This window comes from Tenrec ecaudatus, chromosome 11 (genome assembly GCF_050624435.1).
Source record: "Tenrec ecaudatus isolate mTenEca1 chromosome 11, mTenEca1.hap1, whole genome shotgun sequence".
In the NCBI taxonomy this organism is placed as follows: domain Eukaryota; kingdom Metazoa; phylum Chordata; class Mammalia; order Afrosoricida; family Tenrecidae; genus Tenrec; species Tenrec ecaudatus.
Window position 1 is genome coordinate 76,589,366 of NC_134540.1, and position 15,744 is coordinate 76,605,109.

Below are 15,744 nucleotides of genomic sequence, written 5' to 3' on the forward strand. Positions count from 1 at the left end.
CATAGAAAACAGTTGTGGGCATGTGTGTGTGTGTGCACCCTATCGCTCAGTAATAGAACAAATTGCCACGGCTTTAAATGCTAGAACAATCTTTATAAGCCTAGCCATGTGTGGAATGACTTAGAAATGCCCACACAGACATAGTGTTATTTTATAACTACAGAAAGCACATGATGACACAGGAACTCAAATTTCCATTTGAAAATAAAACAACAACATGAACCAATTGCCAATGACTTTGAGCCTTGAGGGTTGGAAGCAGACCTGAGAACCAGACTCAGCTGTCTGTGTCTTTCTGCCGCACCTTGCTTTGTCTTCCCGGGCCTTCCTAGCATGGGTCATTCTTACCCGCATGCAATGCCCGTGAAACAGACTTTTCTTCGCACCACGTTTTGTCATAGACCTGCCTGTTGTTTCCCCAGCTACCTTCTCCTTTCCCACTCAAGCCCTCTCTGCCTTTCTCTAGCATCATCCCATCAGGGTGTCCCTGAAATGACAAACGAGAGGAGTGACCCAGAACAGCATGTTCTTTTTCACAAGTGACGATGTGGCAAACATTTTCCAGCCACTCCTCTACATCCCAAATAGGGAGGTTAAAAAAAGAAAGAGACAAAAAGAGATATGATTATGCCCAAGAATCAGGTCATCAGACCTTTGCTAGGATAGGAAAGAGGTAAACGCTAAGATCATGTGAATTTGTTCAGAAACGCTGAGGGGAGGGAGGGTACACCATCTGAAGTCTGGCTGTGTCGTTTCTCTGACACCAGGAGAAGTCTTTCCCTGTGGTACATGAGTCGGATCCACATGCAGATTGAAGTCCTCCAGGTTCCTTTATATGGACTGAAGATGGCAGAGCCAACATTGACTCATGCCCCCAAATATTATGTTATATGTCTAACACTTTTCTCTATAGTATATGTACTTCATTTAATAATTTCCTAAGCCTTGCTGTATTTCCATGCATATTTTTCCAGGTAAAATCCACGTGATTCTGAGGGTTACCAAATTCCACAGGTAGAACAGGGAAGTGGGTAGGAGAGTATTTGTTGCTAGCACAGGGCATTAAAAAATAATCAGTCCTGAGCACGTGTCAGATATAGATTCATATTCTTTGATGTTACTAAAATATTTAAAAATAAGCTTCTGTTTCAGCATGTTGGTTGGGTATTTCCCCCTGTTTTGTGAAATTCTTAGGGTGACTCTTTGTAGGGTCGTGCCAGAGAATTAGGGTTCATTTGATACTTTGGGGCTGACACAAAGGGGTAATGCAGTAGGGACGTTTCTCAGACTTGGTGAAATGAGTCTTTTGACGGCAAAGCCAAACACCTGTGTGTAGCTCGGCAGAGGGATGGAAGGTGTGGAAATAAAGCAAAGAAAGAAAATGCAAAATCCCTGTGCTATATAGACTAGCTACCATTGTTGTCACAGTTAGACTTTCTTTTGCTTATCTCTAATGTTAATCTAAAATCATAATCATATAAGAAGTATTGTTATCAGGGGCTTAATGGGCCTAGAATAATGCAATACGAACTGAGAAAAGGGTAAGCCCAATACTTTTGCAGTTATTGTCAGTGGAAATCACATTACAGGGTGGCTCTTTAATAATTTAATGCTTTATAGTATTTATAGCAAAGAATTGATACCAATAATGTGGGTTAACATTCATATCTTTCGGGAATTCCACAAGGGAGTACCTACAACCCTCCTTTGGTTTTTGGTGATCCCTGTCATACATGAAGAGCCCTGCTGGTGTAGTGGTTACCCATTGGCTGGTGTCCGCCTGGTCAGCAGTTTGAAACCACCAGCAGCTCCATCAGAGAAAGACTGGGCTTTTAACACTTATAAAGAGTTACCATCGTAGAAACCCACCTGGGGTTGCTATGAGTCAGCATTGACTCAATGGCAGTGACTTTGATTTCAAATACACACTGTAGTTTCTTTATTAACAAATGTATATTGGATAGTATTTTACTTATATGTTGGTATAACATAATGTATAACAAACCAGTCCCAAACACGGTGGCTCAAAATAAGAATCAATTATTATGACAGTTCAAGAATTACAAGGATGAGCATTAGCTGATCTGGGCTGGGTGGGGCTGATCAACGCTGGTCGTGCTCTTACTTCAATGGACTGGCTGAATCTTAGCTGATGCATATTAGCCTTGAGTTATGTGACGGAAGTGAATTTAGTCTGTTTCATGCAGCTTTAATTTTTGTCTTGAGACCAAGAGATGATAGAAACTCATGATGTAATCATCACTGTGAAAGCCTCTAATAATCCTCTGTCTCCTAATATCACAATGGTCTGACCAGGTAACATTCTTGAAAGCACTGTCATGGGGCAAGCAAGCAAGGCAGCTGAGCCAGGCCATGGTGGAAGGACACTACCCACTACCAAGTGACATGGCAGACTGCAAAGCTGCCTGAAGGATTCAGTGAACATGCATGCTTAACGGTGGCAGGTAGCATGTTAAGCACTGATGATACAGAAGGAATCCCTTACTCCTCATATTGCTCTCACAAGGAGACGAGAAAGAAATAAGTAAATTATATTTCGTGTGGGATCATGAGAATTCCAATGGAGATGAATAAGGAAGGTTGGATGGGGGAAGTTGAAGTTCAAAGAGGATGAATAGGAAAGGTTGGTTGTTCTGTTTCGTTTGGAGAAAATCCCTAGGAGGGAAGGACAGAAAGAAGACCCGTGAGAGCTCTGCGTGCAGTGGGAGAGCTGCTGAGTAGAACGAAGAGCCAATGTGTAGGCCTGGCAGTGGGAACATGGCTGGCACATGTCCAACCATAGCCAGGAGGCCGGAGAGGTAGGTCTCAGAGGAGAAAGAGTGGGAGGTGTAGATCCAGATATGGGGGGACCTCACAGCTACTTAAGTGAGAGAGAGAAGAGGTACAGGCTTTGACTTTCATTTTAAGTGGGACACCTTTGTTCCTGTGGTGACCATAGAATGGTCACCTTTGTTTCTGTGGTGACCATTGAAGACAATTAAGTGGGTGCTGCAACAATGAGGAGAGTATGATGTTGCCTTGGATCAGGGTGGCAGCAGTAAAGCTTGTGACAAGATGTTTGATTTTGCATGTATTTTAATGGTGAGACGAACTGAAATCACCAGTGGAATGGATAGCAGAGCATGAGAGAAATAGAAGAATTAAGGATGACGCCAAGGCTTTTGACCTGGTGACATTTTCATGAAGTGAGGTGGAGAGGTCCTCTCTTGAGAGGCTGTAGTCGAGGGAGCAGATCAGACCTATTCGTGACATGGCAAACATGAGGTGCTTATTAGTGATCCAAGTGGGGCTGTTGATTCAGCAACTGACTATTCGGTTCTGAGGGGTAGAGAGAGGCTGAAGCAAGAGACAGACATTGTTGGTCGTTGGAAACTGCTGGTTAGAGCCTGAAGAGTCCCTAGATGGAGAAGAGGATCAAGGATGAAGCCCTAGGTCACTTCTATGTTAAGAAATCAGAAAGAACGCTGACAAAAATGGCCGAAGAGAACGAGGACAAAGTAAAAGGGCACCGAGGAGAGCGTGGGCTCCTGGAAGTCCATTGAGGGCAGTGTTTCAAGGAAGAGAGGGCAGCAATGATGAGATTGTGATTAGCCATTGCCAATAATATTGATGACTCCGAGGAGAGTAGCTTTCATGGAGCACTAGGGCCCCTTCTCAGTCGTTTACGGAAAAGAGAAGCAGGGAGAGGAGAAAAGAAGCACATAAGTGTAAGTAGCACATATTCATCAGAAAGAGCTTCATATGCCATCTCGCTATATGCATATATGTGTATCTTTAGATATGCAGATACGCACACATAAAGATATACAAAATGATCAAAAGACCCAAACACGGCTACTTAATTGTTTGTTTGTTTCCTTTGTGTCCTAGAAATGACTTCATTAGAAAGAACTGTTTTTTTTCCGTTGTAGTGTTATTAAAGTGTAGTGAATTAAAGGTTTTATTTCCTTCTAGGTTTAAGAAGTTTGATGATAAATATCTGCGGAAGCTTTTGATTCGAGAAAACCAACCTAAGTCAAGCATTGTGTCCTTATATAAAAAACTGGAAATCAAGCATGCCATTGAGATGGCCGAGACTGGGGTGCTGTGTACAACCCCTTCAGTGGCATCTCTGAAGTAAGTGCACTTTGGCTCAGAAGCTCGGTATTACTACCTTTAAAGTTTTTAAAAACCAGTTATAAATAAGCTTTGACTCACCATAAATATGTGAAAGCCTAGAAATATGTACGTTATTTTATGTCTGGTTATGTTAGATTATCATAGGGTTTCCAATAAGGCTTTATTTTATTTATATTTTATTACTGGAGTGAATTTGATGCTTGTTTCAAGGATATCAGAGACTGTTTCATGGAGCTTTTTAATTTATTTTTTAATCATTTTCTTGGGGCTCATATTGCTCTTGTCCAATCCATACATCCATCTATTGTGTCAAGCACATTTGTGCATTTGTTGCCATCATCATTTTCAAAATATTTTCTTTCTACTTGAGCCCTTGGTATCAGATTCTAATTTTTTGCCCTTCCTCTCCTACCCTCCCTCCCTCACAAACCCTTCATAATTTATAAATTTGTATTTTTTTCATGTCTTACAATGACCGATGTCTCCCTTCACCCACTTTTCTGCTGCTCATCCCCCTGGGAAGGGGTTATATGTAGATCATTGTGATCAGTTCCCCCTATCTCCCCCCACCTTCCCCTTCTCCTGTTATGACTACTCTTAATTTTGGTCCTGAGGGGCTTATCTGTCCTGGCTTCCCTGTGTTGCAAGCTCTTATCTGTACCCATGTACATGCGCAGATATAGCCGGATTTGTGAGGTAGAATTATGGTCACAATAGTGGGAGGGGGGACGGCAGTATAAAGAGAACTAGAGGAAAGTTGTATGTTTCATCAGTGCTATACTTCACCCTGACTGGCTCATCTCCTCCCCATGACCATTCTTTAAGGGGATGTCCAATTGCCTACAGTTTCCACTCCACACCACCCCTCATTTGCATTGATATGATTTTTTTTGTCCTGGGTCTTTGATGCCTGATACCTGATCCTATCCACGCCTCAAGATCACACAGGCTGGTGCGCTCCTTCCATGTGGACTTCGTTGTTTCTCAGCTACATGGCTGCTTGTTTATTTTCAAGCATTTAAGACCCCAGACAATATATCTTTTGATAGCCAGACACCATCAGATTTCTTTACTACATTTGCTTATGCACCTGCTTTGTCTTCAGCAACCGTGCCAGGAAGGTGAGCATCATGGAATGCCTGGTTAATAGAACAAAGAATTCTTGCATTGAAGGAGCACTTGAGTAGATTCCCAATGCATGGATCTTTTATAAATGGAATATTTTATAAGTATTTTATAAGCACACATGCAATTATGCATCCATTTCCTCATAGATTATCCACATTACAGATATAATTGCTTTCTAAGTTCCTGCTCTAGGAGCATTTAGCATTTCTAATTCATGGGTTGATTTAGTACAATAAATATATTTCTAGTTACTTAAACTTTAGGAAGATCCCTTTGTGTTTAAAGTAGTCAATGCAGAGAGATAAAATCTCTTGTGGGTCCTCTGATCTATCTGCCTTTTTCAGCACAATGGAAGTGAAACCCATGTACTTGAGCCTAACATTTCACTGTACAACTCAAAAGGTGGTATTAACATACAAATTATTCATGTGGACTTTGAAAGGTCTCACTAAGTTTCACCTCTGGAATTCCTTGAATTAGAAAATGTTGCATAATAATATGCAACTTTACAACAGTAAGAAAGAAAAGAATGAATTGAGTTTGAACTAGATGTTTATGGGCCCACCTTGGCTAATTTAAATAAATATCATACGGTGTTCACTTTGGGTCTTCTACTTTGAAAGCACTCATTATTCCAGAAGAAGAGATGATGTCACTGAATCATAGTATGAAATGTGGAAACAGTACTGGTGGTCATCTAGTGCAGTGGCTCTCAATTCCTGTTCCATAGTAGAAATATCTTCAGGAGGATTTACATATTACAGATGCCTGGGCACTGGAAGTGGAATGGTAGGCATTAATTAGGCTGCTAACTGCAAAGTCAGCAGTTTGAAACCACCCTGCACTCCTCAGGAAAAGATGGGGATTTCTACTCCCATCAAGAGTTACAGTCTAAGAAACTCACATGGGGAAATTATACCCTGTCCTGTAGGGCAGGGGTCCTCAAACTTTTTAAACAGGGGGCCAGTTCACTGTCCCTCAGACCTGTTGGAGGGCTGGACTATAGTTTTTTTTTTTTTTTAAAAACTTGAACAAATTCCTATGCACACTGCACATATCTTATTTGAAGTAAAATAAAACAAAACAAAAAAACACACAAACAAGGCAAAAACACCTGGAGGGCTGGATAAATGTCCTCGACGGGCTGCATGTGGCCTGAGAGTCATAGTTTGAGGACACCTGCTGTAGGGTCACTATGAGTTAGGGTTGACTCAATGGCAGTGAGTTGGGTGGGCCCTGCCTCTAGACTGACAGGATTAGGGAAGTAGGTAACTAAATAAATGGCTTATTTTATACTTACCATGTGAAGCATGTGACTTCTTCTGAAATATTTTCCCCAAAATGAAATAGAAGTATTCATTACTTTTATAGACATCAAAAGGGATTGTATCTATGGAAATAATGCAATGGGAAATCCAGAATTCCAAAAGTAATTTCTTTTAGAAAGGTTAATACAAAATTCACCCCAATGAGTTGGAGGTTGAAGGTATCTCAAATATCTAATTTTCCCAAGATGTTATGTGACTCAATTATCCCTGATATAAAGCACCACTTTTCCCTTCAGTAAGCGTCCCATGACTCAGTGCTCCGCAGTGTCCTGAATGTCTCATAGAACTCGTGAACCATCAAGGAAATTGTTCTTGCATCTGATGTAGTGGAGACTGATAAGCCCCAAATCCAAAGTACAGATGTCTGTCCATCTAGAGTAGCGGTTCTCAATCTGTGGATCGCGACCTTTTTGGGGGTAGAACGACCCTTTCACAGGGGTCATCCAATTCCTAAAAATAAAATTATAGTTATGAAGGAGCAACAAAAATAAATTTATAGTTGGTGGGGTCACTACAACATGAGGAACTGTATTAAAGGGTCCCGGCATTAGGAAGGTTTAGAACTGCTGATCTAGAGAATCCTCCTCATTGACAAGGCTGTGAGAGTTGTGGATTGGGTCAGGTGATAGGGTGCAACTCAAGTTCTAAGACCTGGAGTTCAGGCAGAGGCAAGCCAGGTATAGCATCAAGGGCAAGAGAGTGAACTTTGCCAATTATTTTTCAGCTCAGGTACAGAGCTGTGAAATGTCTAATAGTGAAAGCAGATCTTGCTAATTTCTCCAGGCAAAGATCACAAAGATAGATCTTGCCCACTACAAGGCTTTGATGTACTGTGGTTTTAGACTTCTAATGTCAAAAGGATAGGTAGAGGACATGCTGATCGCTTTTGCAAATCTTATCTCAGTCTGATCTAGTCTAACTCAGTCTACTGCTGTCTCAACTAAGCCGGCAGCTAGCATTTTGTCTATTAAGGGAACAGTTTAAGACCAAAAGTTAACTCGTGCTTTGATAGTGACTATAACCACAGGTAGAGAAGGCAGAATTTACAGTACATTACAAAATGGAATGTTGTGGATTTAAGGGCCATGTTAAATATAAACTGGAAGATTGGTCAGAAGGAGTGAAAGGAAAAAAAAGCTTTAGAATGAAAATTTAAAATGCGTCGAATATGGTAAAAAGATCCAGAAATAAATGAATAAGAGACTAGAGTACAAACAATATTTAAAGAAGCAGTCAATGACTAGAAAGTTCCAAAATGGATAAAAGATATGGAGTATAAAAGATTCCAAACAGATTCTGCACCCCCCACCCCGCAAACAAATCAAACTCACTACCATTGCGTAAATGCACACTCAGTGTCCCCCCCTGAGGGCTCCCTAGACTGTAACTCTTTACTGGAGTAGAAAATCCAGTCTTTCAGCATCTGAGCTGCAGGTGGTTTTGATGGCCAGCGATAAAGATCGCAGTCCAATGCATGGCCACTCCACCACCAGGTCTCCTCTTCCAAACAGATAAAATGAAATGTGAATCTAAACACGTGCTAGTAAAACCGCTCAAACTCAAGCACGAAAAGGAAAAAAATCTTCAACATACAAAGAAAACCAGAAATCAAACTCACCACCATAAAATCAATTCTAGATTGGGGTGACCCTATAAGACAGGGTAGAACTGTCCCTCTGATCTCTGAGATTGTAACTCTTTGCAGGAGTAGAAGACTCATCTCTCTCCTATGGATCAGCTGATGGTTTCAAGATGATGACCTTGTAGTTAGCAGCCCAACAAATAACCACATTGTCACCAGGGCATCTAAATATGCACGGCAAGGGGATGCTTAATATAAATGAATAATGCTCATGTCACAACAAGAGTAATGGAAGCCAATGATATCTTTAAAATTCTAATAGAAAATAAATTGGGGTGAGGTGGGTGTGGGAGGCCTGGTAGGTCATGATTAAGAGTAATGTAACCAAGAGGGATCACTGAAATGCAGGTGGGTACTGAGCATGATAGTGGGACAGGAGGAAAGTCAAGGGAAATAGAGGAAAGAGCTAAGAGGCAAAGGGCATTTATAGAGGTCTAGATAAAGATATGTACATAGGCAAATATAGTTATATATAAGGATGGGGAAATAGATCTATGTGCCTATAATTATAGATTTAATATTAAGGTAGCAGAAGGACATTGGGCCTCCATTCAAGTACTCCCTCAATGTAAGAATACTTTCTTCTATTAAATTGGCATTCTATGATGCTCACCTTCCCAACAGAACCGCTAAAGACAAAGAGGGTGAATAAGCAAATGTGGTGAAGAAAGCTGATGGTGCCTGGCTATCAAAAGATATAGCATCTGGGGTCTTAAAAGCTTGAGGGTAAACAAGCGGCCATCTAGCTTAGAAGCAACAAAGCCTATATGGAAGAACACACCAGCCTGTGTGATCACGAGGTGCCGAAGGGATCAGTTAGCAGGCATCAAAGAATAAAAAATCATATCATTGGGTGCACACCTCCATGATATGATCGCTGAAGACAAATGGGTGCATAAGCAAATGTGGCGAAGAAAGCTGATGGTGCCGAGCTATCAAAATATATAGCGTCTGGGGTCTTAAAGGCTTGAAGATAAACAAGCGGCCATCTAGCTCAAAAGCAACAAAGCCCACATGGAAGAAGCACAACAGCCTGTGCGATTCATGTCGCAGGAGATCATTCTTCATCCTCCAATTGGTTGCCCTTGCATCCTCTTATTAATCTCCAGCTTTATGGCATGGTGATCTGAGAAAGATGTCTGGATAATATCTATGTATTTGAATTTACTCAGGCTGGACTTGTGTCCCAGCATGTGGTCTATTCTTGAAAAAGATCCTTGTGGATCTGAGAAGAATGTAAAATCCTTTGCAGTTGGATGGAAAGCTCTATAAATGTGTGTCCGGCCCTGTTGCCTAATTACATTGTTTAGCTCTATGGCCTCTTTGCTGAGCTTCTTTCCCAGTGATCTGTCTTTCTCTGACAGCAGAGTGTTAAAGTCACCTTCTTTGATTGTTGAGTCCATGATTTCTTTTTTCATCTTTTTAGTAGTTTGATGAAATTTGCCACACCATTATTAGGAGCAAAAGTATTCAATTAGCTAAGTGCTCCTTGGTTTACTGAATCTTTGAGCATTATGTAGTGTCCCTCTTTGTCTCTTTTTATGGTTTGGATCTTGAGGTCTTTTGCAGAGATTTAGATAGCCACCCCTGCCTTTTTTGAGTTACCATGCGATTGGCAAATTTTCTGCAACCCTTTATTCTTAGTGCATTCTTGTCTGTGCACTTAAGATGTGTCTCCTGTAGGCAACAGATTGGTGGATTATGTTTTTCTGAGCCAGTCTTCAAGCCTTTTTCTTTTAATGTACGATTTGAGTCCATTGGAATTCAGAGTTATTATCACTATCTGTGGATTCATAGTTGTCATAGCCTGTTTTGCGTTTTGGGCCTTTACCTATGGCACTTCATATCAGTGTGCTGTGTTTGAGTAGAGAGTTTCTAACTTGTCTTCCTCTCCATCTGAGAACCTGTTGTCTTGGTAATTGTTGCTGGCATGTTGGCTTCTAGATGGAGATGGGCTATATAGTCGTCTCCTGTTCATTCTTGGTGGAGTTTGATCATCTGGTCATAGTGAGTCACCCAGTATCTTCTGTAGGGTCAGGTGACTTGCAGCATATTCTTTGAGTCTTTCCTTGTCCTGGACGACCCTTATCTCACCATCTGTCTTACTGGATAACTTGGCAGGGTACAGCATTCTGGGGGAGGCATTTTTTCTTTCAGTTTTTAGAAGATGTAGCTCCATTCTCTCATCCTCTTCATGGTATCTGCTGATAGGTCTGAGCATATTATTACCTGTGCTCCTTTATATGTGATTGTCTTCCTTTCTCTTGCTGCTCATAAAATTTTCTTTTTCCTCTAAGTTGGATATTTTTACTATTATATGCTTTGGCATGTTGGGGTCTAGCCTAGCTGGTGTCCTTTCTGCTTCCTGTATGCGTGCCTGGTTTTCCCTTGTTAGGATGGGAAAGTTTTCTTCCAGAAATTCATTTGCTATTTGGCTGTTGAATCGTGTGTTGTGTTGTGCTCTGGTAGAATGATTATTTGAATATTGTTCCTCTTCATAGCATCTGTCATTGATCTCAGGCTATCTTCTGTTTCTTTAATTTTCCTATCTGACTGTCTTTCTCGCTTGCTTAGATTTCTTTGAGTGTCCTCAAGATCACTGATATGGTTCTTGACTCCTAAAGCCTAATCGTAATTCTGTGACTTTATGTGTGGCTTCTGCTGTTTGCTCCTCCAGTTCACTTTGGCGGGTGGACTTCATCCCCTCTATTGTGCACTTCATCCCCTCTATTGTGGACTTCATCTCCTCTATCATTGCATCCTTATTCTGGGCTGCTTCCCTCAGGTCCTGTATTACTGCAAGAAGACTTCTGAAGATGTCCTTCTGTGGCAGATCTGTGTCTGTTTCTTCAATGAGAGACCTTAGCTCTGCTACTGTGATTCTTCTCTCTGTTTTGTTTTGTTTTTTGTTGGGAGTGATGTGGTCTGTTGATTTTTCCTCAATCCTTTCATAGGGCCTATGTTTCTGGGAGGCCAGGGGAACCTTGTCTGTGTTACTGTTAAGGATTCTTTCAGGCGACTGCCTATGACCTACTGTAAGGATGGGCCAGGCTGCTGTGTAGGCAGAGTTCCCCCAAAGGCTTAGTGCCCCACAGTGGTGAGATGTTTCAGAGACTGGAGTGGGGGCTGGAGCCTCAGTGATGACCCCAGGCTGCGTTGACCTGGTTTGTTTAGTAATAAAAGAAGAATAATTGTAAGGTTAAACATTGAAAAATAATTTTAACAACATTTTTGAAAGAAAAAATAAAAATGGAGAGAAAGGAAGGAGAAGCTATAAAAGCAGAGAGAAAAGAAGTGATACAGTGTTGACATCTATTTATAACTTATCTCTTTATATGTAGCAGTGTTTTTTACTTGAGATCTATATTTATGGATTATACGAGGGGGTGTCCTCCTGAATCAAAAAATTTTTTCAAAGTTATGTATTTACATATTTTTACAAAACAACCTTATCACCTTGAAAGTACTCTGCACTACATTTAATTCATTTGTCAAATCTGATTCCCTTCTTGGAAACATTTTTCGGGCTTCATCTTGAAACCACAAGTTGGTCCATAGGAGAGAGATGAGTCTTCTACTCCTGCAAAGAGTTACAATCTCGGAGATCAGAGGGACAGGTATACCCTGTCTTATAGGGTCACCCCAATCTAGAATTGATTTTATGGTGGTGAGTTTGATTTCTGGTTTTCTTTGTATGTTGAAGATTTTCTTCCTTTTCGTGCTTGAGTTTGAGCGGTTTTACTAGCACGTGTTTAGATTCACATTTCATTTTATCTAATGTTTGGAAGAGGAGACCTGGTGGTGGAGTGGTCATGCTTTGGACTGCGATCTTTATCACTGGCTATCAAAACCACCTGCAGCTCAGACGCTGTATACTAGATACTCCCAACAAATAGTGTGAGAGTACAAGGAGAAAAAAGAGATAGAAGGAAAATCTATAGAAAAGGGCCATGAGAGAATTAATAGCAATAATGAAAAAGGAGGAAGAAAGAAAAGAAAACTCAGAAAATTAAAAAAAAAGAAAAGAGAAAAACCAGCCCGAGATAAAAATGTATATATATATATATATATATATATATATATATATATATATATATATATATATATATATATATATATATATATATATATTCCTCCCCCCCCCCCTTCTTTTCCCTCCAAGTTCTAGGGATGCCTAATAGAAGGCAAAAGTGAGCGAGGTCTCGCTGCCATGGGACATGGTGCTGATCTGGGCTCCGGATCCGGGCTATGGTGGGGTGGGGGGATACTCTTCAGATCAGCATGCATTCCCAATTCCCTGCAGGCCTGTAGAGTTAAGTCTGTGCGGACAGGCTACACAGGTGGGAGCAGCCCCATAGAGATGGGCCTCTTGCACCGGCTGGAAAAGGCTGAGGCCACAAGGGATGCTGATAGAGGCACAGGCTGAAATGCCTGCCTCCTATGCGGGTGGGGAAGGGCTGGGGTAGGCTTAGAAGCCGGAGCTGGGGACCCCGCAGGGCCCCATGGTGGTAAGAGCTGGCTGGAGCGCTTCCTGGTGGTGGTGAGAGCCGGCTGGAGCGAGCAGATGGCTCCAGCAGGGTCCGCAAAGCCGTGTCCTAGGCTCCCTAGCAGACGGGGACGTTTATCGCTTGAGCTGCTGGCCCTCTGAGCGGTGCAGGCTCTGCAGCGAAGTGGTCTGAGCCAGTTTGGACCTTAGCGGCTCTGGCGGGAAACAGTGGCAAAGGTGCCTGCCCTAGTCTGGGAGGAATGTGTCAGGGCAGGCTCAGAGCTGAGCCGCCTGCCACTGGAATTCCTGCAGTGCATCCTGGAGAGCAGAGCCGCTCCAACAAGAGCACAAAGCCCTGCCGCTTGCACTCCCAGTCCGCAGGGGCGCCCACTGTTGCACCTGGAGCTGTCAGCGCTCATAGGGGCGCCCCGCGGCAGGCAGGTCTAGTGCCCCGGGCCATGGGTACAGGGCTCCGCGGTCACAGTGGCCAGCCTGAAGTGGCTCTAGGGAACCGCAGTGTCAGAGATAGAAGCAGGATGGGTTCCAGCTGCCGGCTAGTGCTGGTGGGAAGTGGATGGCTCCGCTTCCCGGTCTGGGAGTGGAGCGGGAGCTAGGCTGACTGGGGCAGGCGGCCCGGGCAAGCGGGGTGCCAGTGGAGAGGTCCCAGGCAGCAATGGGGGTGGATGGTCCCCAGTGGGGGTTGCCCAGGCAGCCCCCGGTAGCCTGCAGGTCAGTTACCCGGGCCTTGGATGAATGGAGGGAGGGATGCGGACCTAAGGGCAGATCGCTGCCACGTGGGGAGAGGGGAATCGTGGGAAAGTGCAACTTCTCTCCCAGTGGGTCCCTTTAGTGCAGCAGCTGCTGTAGGGGGTCCCGCCACCACTGTGCATGACTCAGCAGAGCAGGCAAGCAACTCTGGGCTTGGGTCCCCGTCTGGGGCTATAGCTAGTTGCAGCCATGATGGTGGCCGCCTACTGACCCCAGATGTCCCATGAATCAGGTCCTGGATCACCAAGTCCCGGCTAAGGACAAATGCATGGGGTGGCAGTAGGGTGCTGTCCCGGGGGGGTATTTCACTCACCAGACTCCTACCACTCGGTTACCTGGACACCAAACCCACCGTTTTCAAAAGAGCTCTCAGAGTATGCGGGTCCCCTGGTCCGCCATCTTCCCAGAAGCCCGAAAAATGTTTCCAAGAAGGGAATCAGATTTGACAAATGGATTAAATGTAGTGCAGAGTACTTTCAAGGTGATAAGGTTGTTTTGTAAAAATATGTAAATACATAACTTTGAAAAAATGTTTTGATTCAGGGGGACACCCCCTCGTATAATCCATAAATATAGATCTCAAGTAAAAAACGTTGCTACATATAAAGAGATAAGTTATAAAATGATAGGGGTTCTATTCAGCAGAAAGTTAAAATAAGTCTTGAGGAGTATGCAAAATAATAACATATTTTCAAAACATATACTATTTTTCTGTAGAATTTTGGTCAAAATATTCGGCGATGCTAGCCAGGAGCCATCCAATCCTTCTGGTCTCTTGGTACAAGAGGCAGTTGCTTATGTCATAAATAAATTTGCCAGTGAAATAAAAGTTTTAAAACCTTGTGTTATTTTAAAATATTGCATATAAGAAGTTCCAAGCAACACTGTATCTCAGCTCAGGTATAGCTAAGGAAAAAAATCAGGTGATTCTTATATTTATTGAATAATGAGACATTTCCTCCCATACTTTCACAGTGACTGTCGTGAAGAAAAATTAAGAAAACTCACACCTGGTGAAATGGATGAAATTCGAGAAATATTATCAAGAAATCTCTATCAAATCCGTCAGCGGGTGAGGATGATTTTAAAATATAAAATCCCTAACTTTCCTTTGGCTTGAAACGTCCATTCATATTGGTTACTCTAATTGGATGTCCCACCATTGACATCAGATTCTGCTTGGCCCACACCAGGCACCTTTTCCTTTGCCCCTAAGATCCTTCTTAGGAGCATCTCCATCTTGTCAGGGTACCACACTCCTCTCAAACGCCATGACTAATGTCCCAGGGCCTTCTGAGTTTTCTGTTACTATTGGCTGGGAGATAAGCAAATAAGTGTTGACTAATTGTGGAGAAATTAATCGATAGCTGTTTTATTTCTTAAGGAAATAACTTTATAGTTAAGAAGACATTTAAGATGTATTCCATTCTCTGTTATTCATAAAGTTCTATAGGTGTTCCCAAAAATGAAACTTTTGAATTACTTTTCACCGTATTTCCACTGTTGGCATTCTAATGATTTGCTAATAATATAACTAACACTTGGCGCAACGTCTGTTTTTACACGGGGTGCATTAGTCTCTAGCTAACCATGCTACAGGCATTCATGTTGTCTCTGTGTTACAAATGGAGGCACTGGGGTGAAGTGACGTGGGGGTCACCCAAATGGTTGGACGCCCTCCTCACTCCTGTCTGGGTCATTTCTGTGGCTTCCTTCAAATCCCCAAACACTTCTCCATTCCATTTTAATAATAATAATTATTATTCCACTCATTGTCCTATAATCCCTCCCCCCTTTTAAAATATTTTTTATTGAGGACTCTGACATCTTTTATCACAATCCACACATTCCTCCAATGTGTAAACACATTTGCTCATATGACACCATCACCATTTTCAAAGAATTCTCTTCCCACTTGAGCCCTTGATATCAGCTCCCCATTACATCCCTCTCCCTTCCCCGCCTACCCTCCCTCATGAGCTCTTGATAAATTATAGATTTTTCCCCATATTTTACATCATCCTCCATTGACACTCACCCACTTTTCTGTTATTTGTCCCCCTGGGTTCTAGGGTGATCCTAGAGATTGATTCCCCCTCTCTCCCTCCACCTTCCCCTAATGACAGCAATCTACTCAAACAACACTGAGCTGTGGCTTCTACATTAAGATATTCTTTCAGAATCTGAAATCCTTTGTCAATTCCCCCAAATGCCCACGAGTTCTAGGTCTGTTTTCATTCCTTTGCCAGTGT

At 42.4% G+C, this 15,744-nt stretch overlaps 1 protein-coding gene across 1 annotated transcript in view; it reads left to right on the plus strand.

Annotated features, from left to right (window-relative positions):
- SLC9A2 (solute carrier family 9 member A2) overlaps nucleotides 1–15,744 on the plus strand; it is a 125,746-nt gene that overhangs the window by 103,788 nt on the left and 6,214 nt on the right. The window contains exons 8-9 of the mRNA XM_075562572.1: nucleotides 3,976–4,137; nucleotides 14,468–14,564. Coding sequence (XP_075418687.1) covers nucleotides 3,976–4,137; nucleotides 14,468–14,564 — 259 coding nt within the window. The remainder of the gene's footprint in view (nucleotides 1–3,975; nucleotides 4,138–14,467; nucleotides 14,565–15,744) is intronic.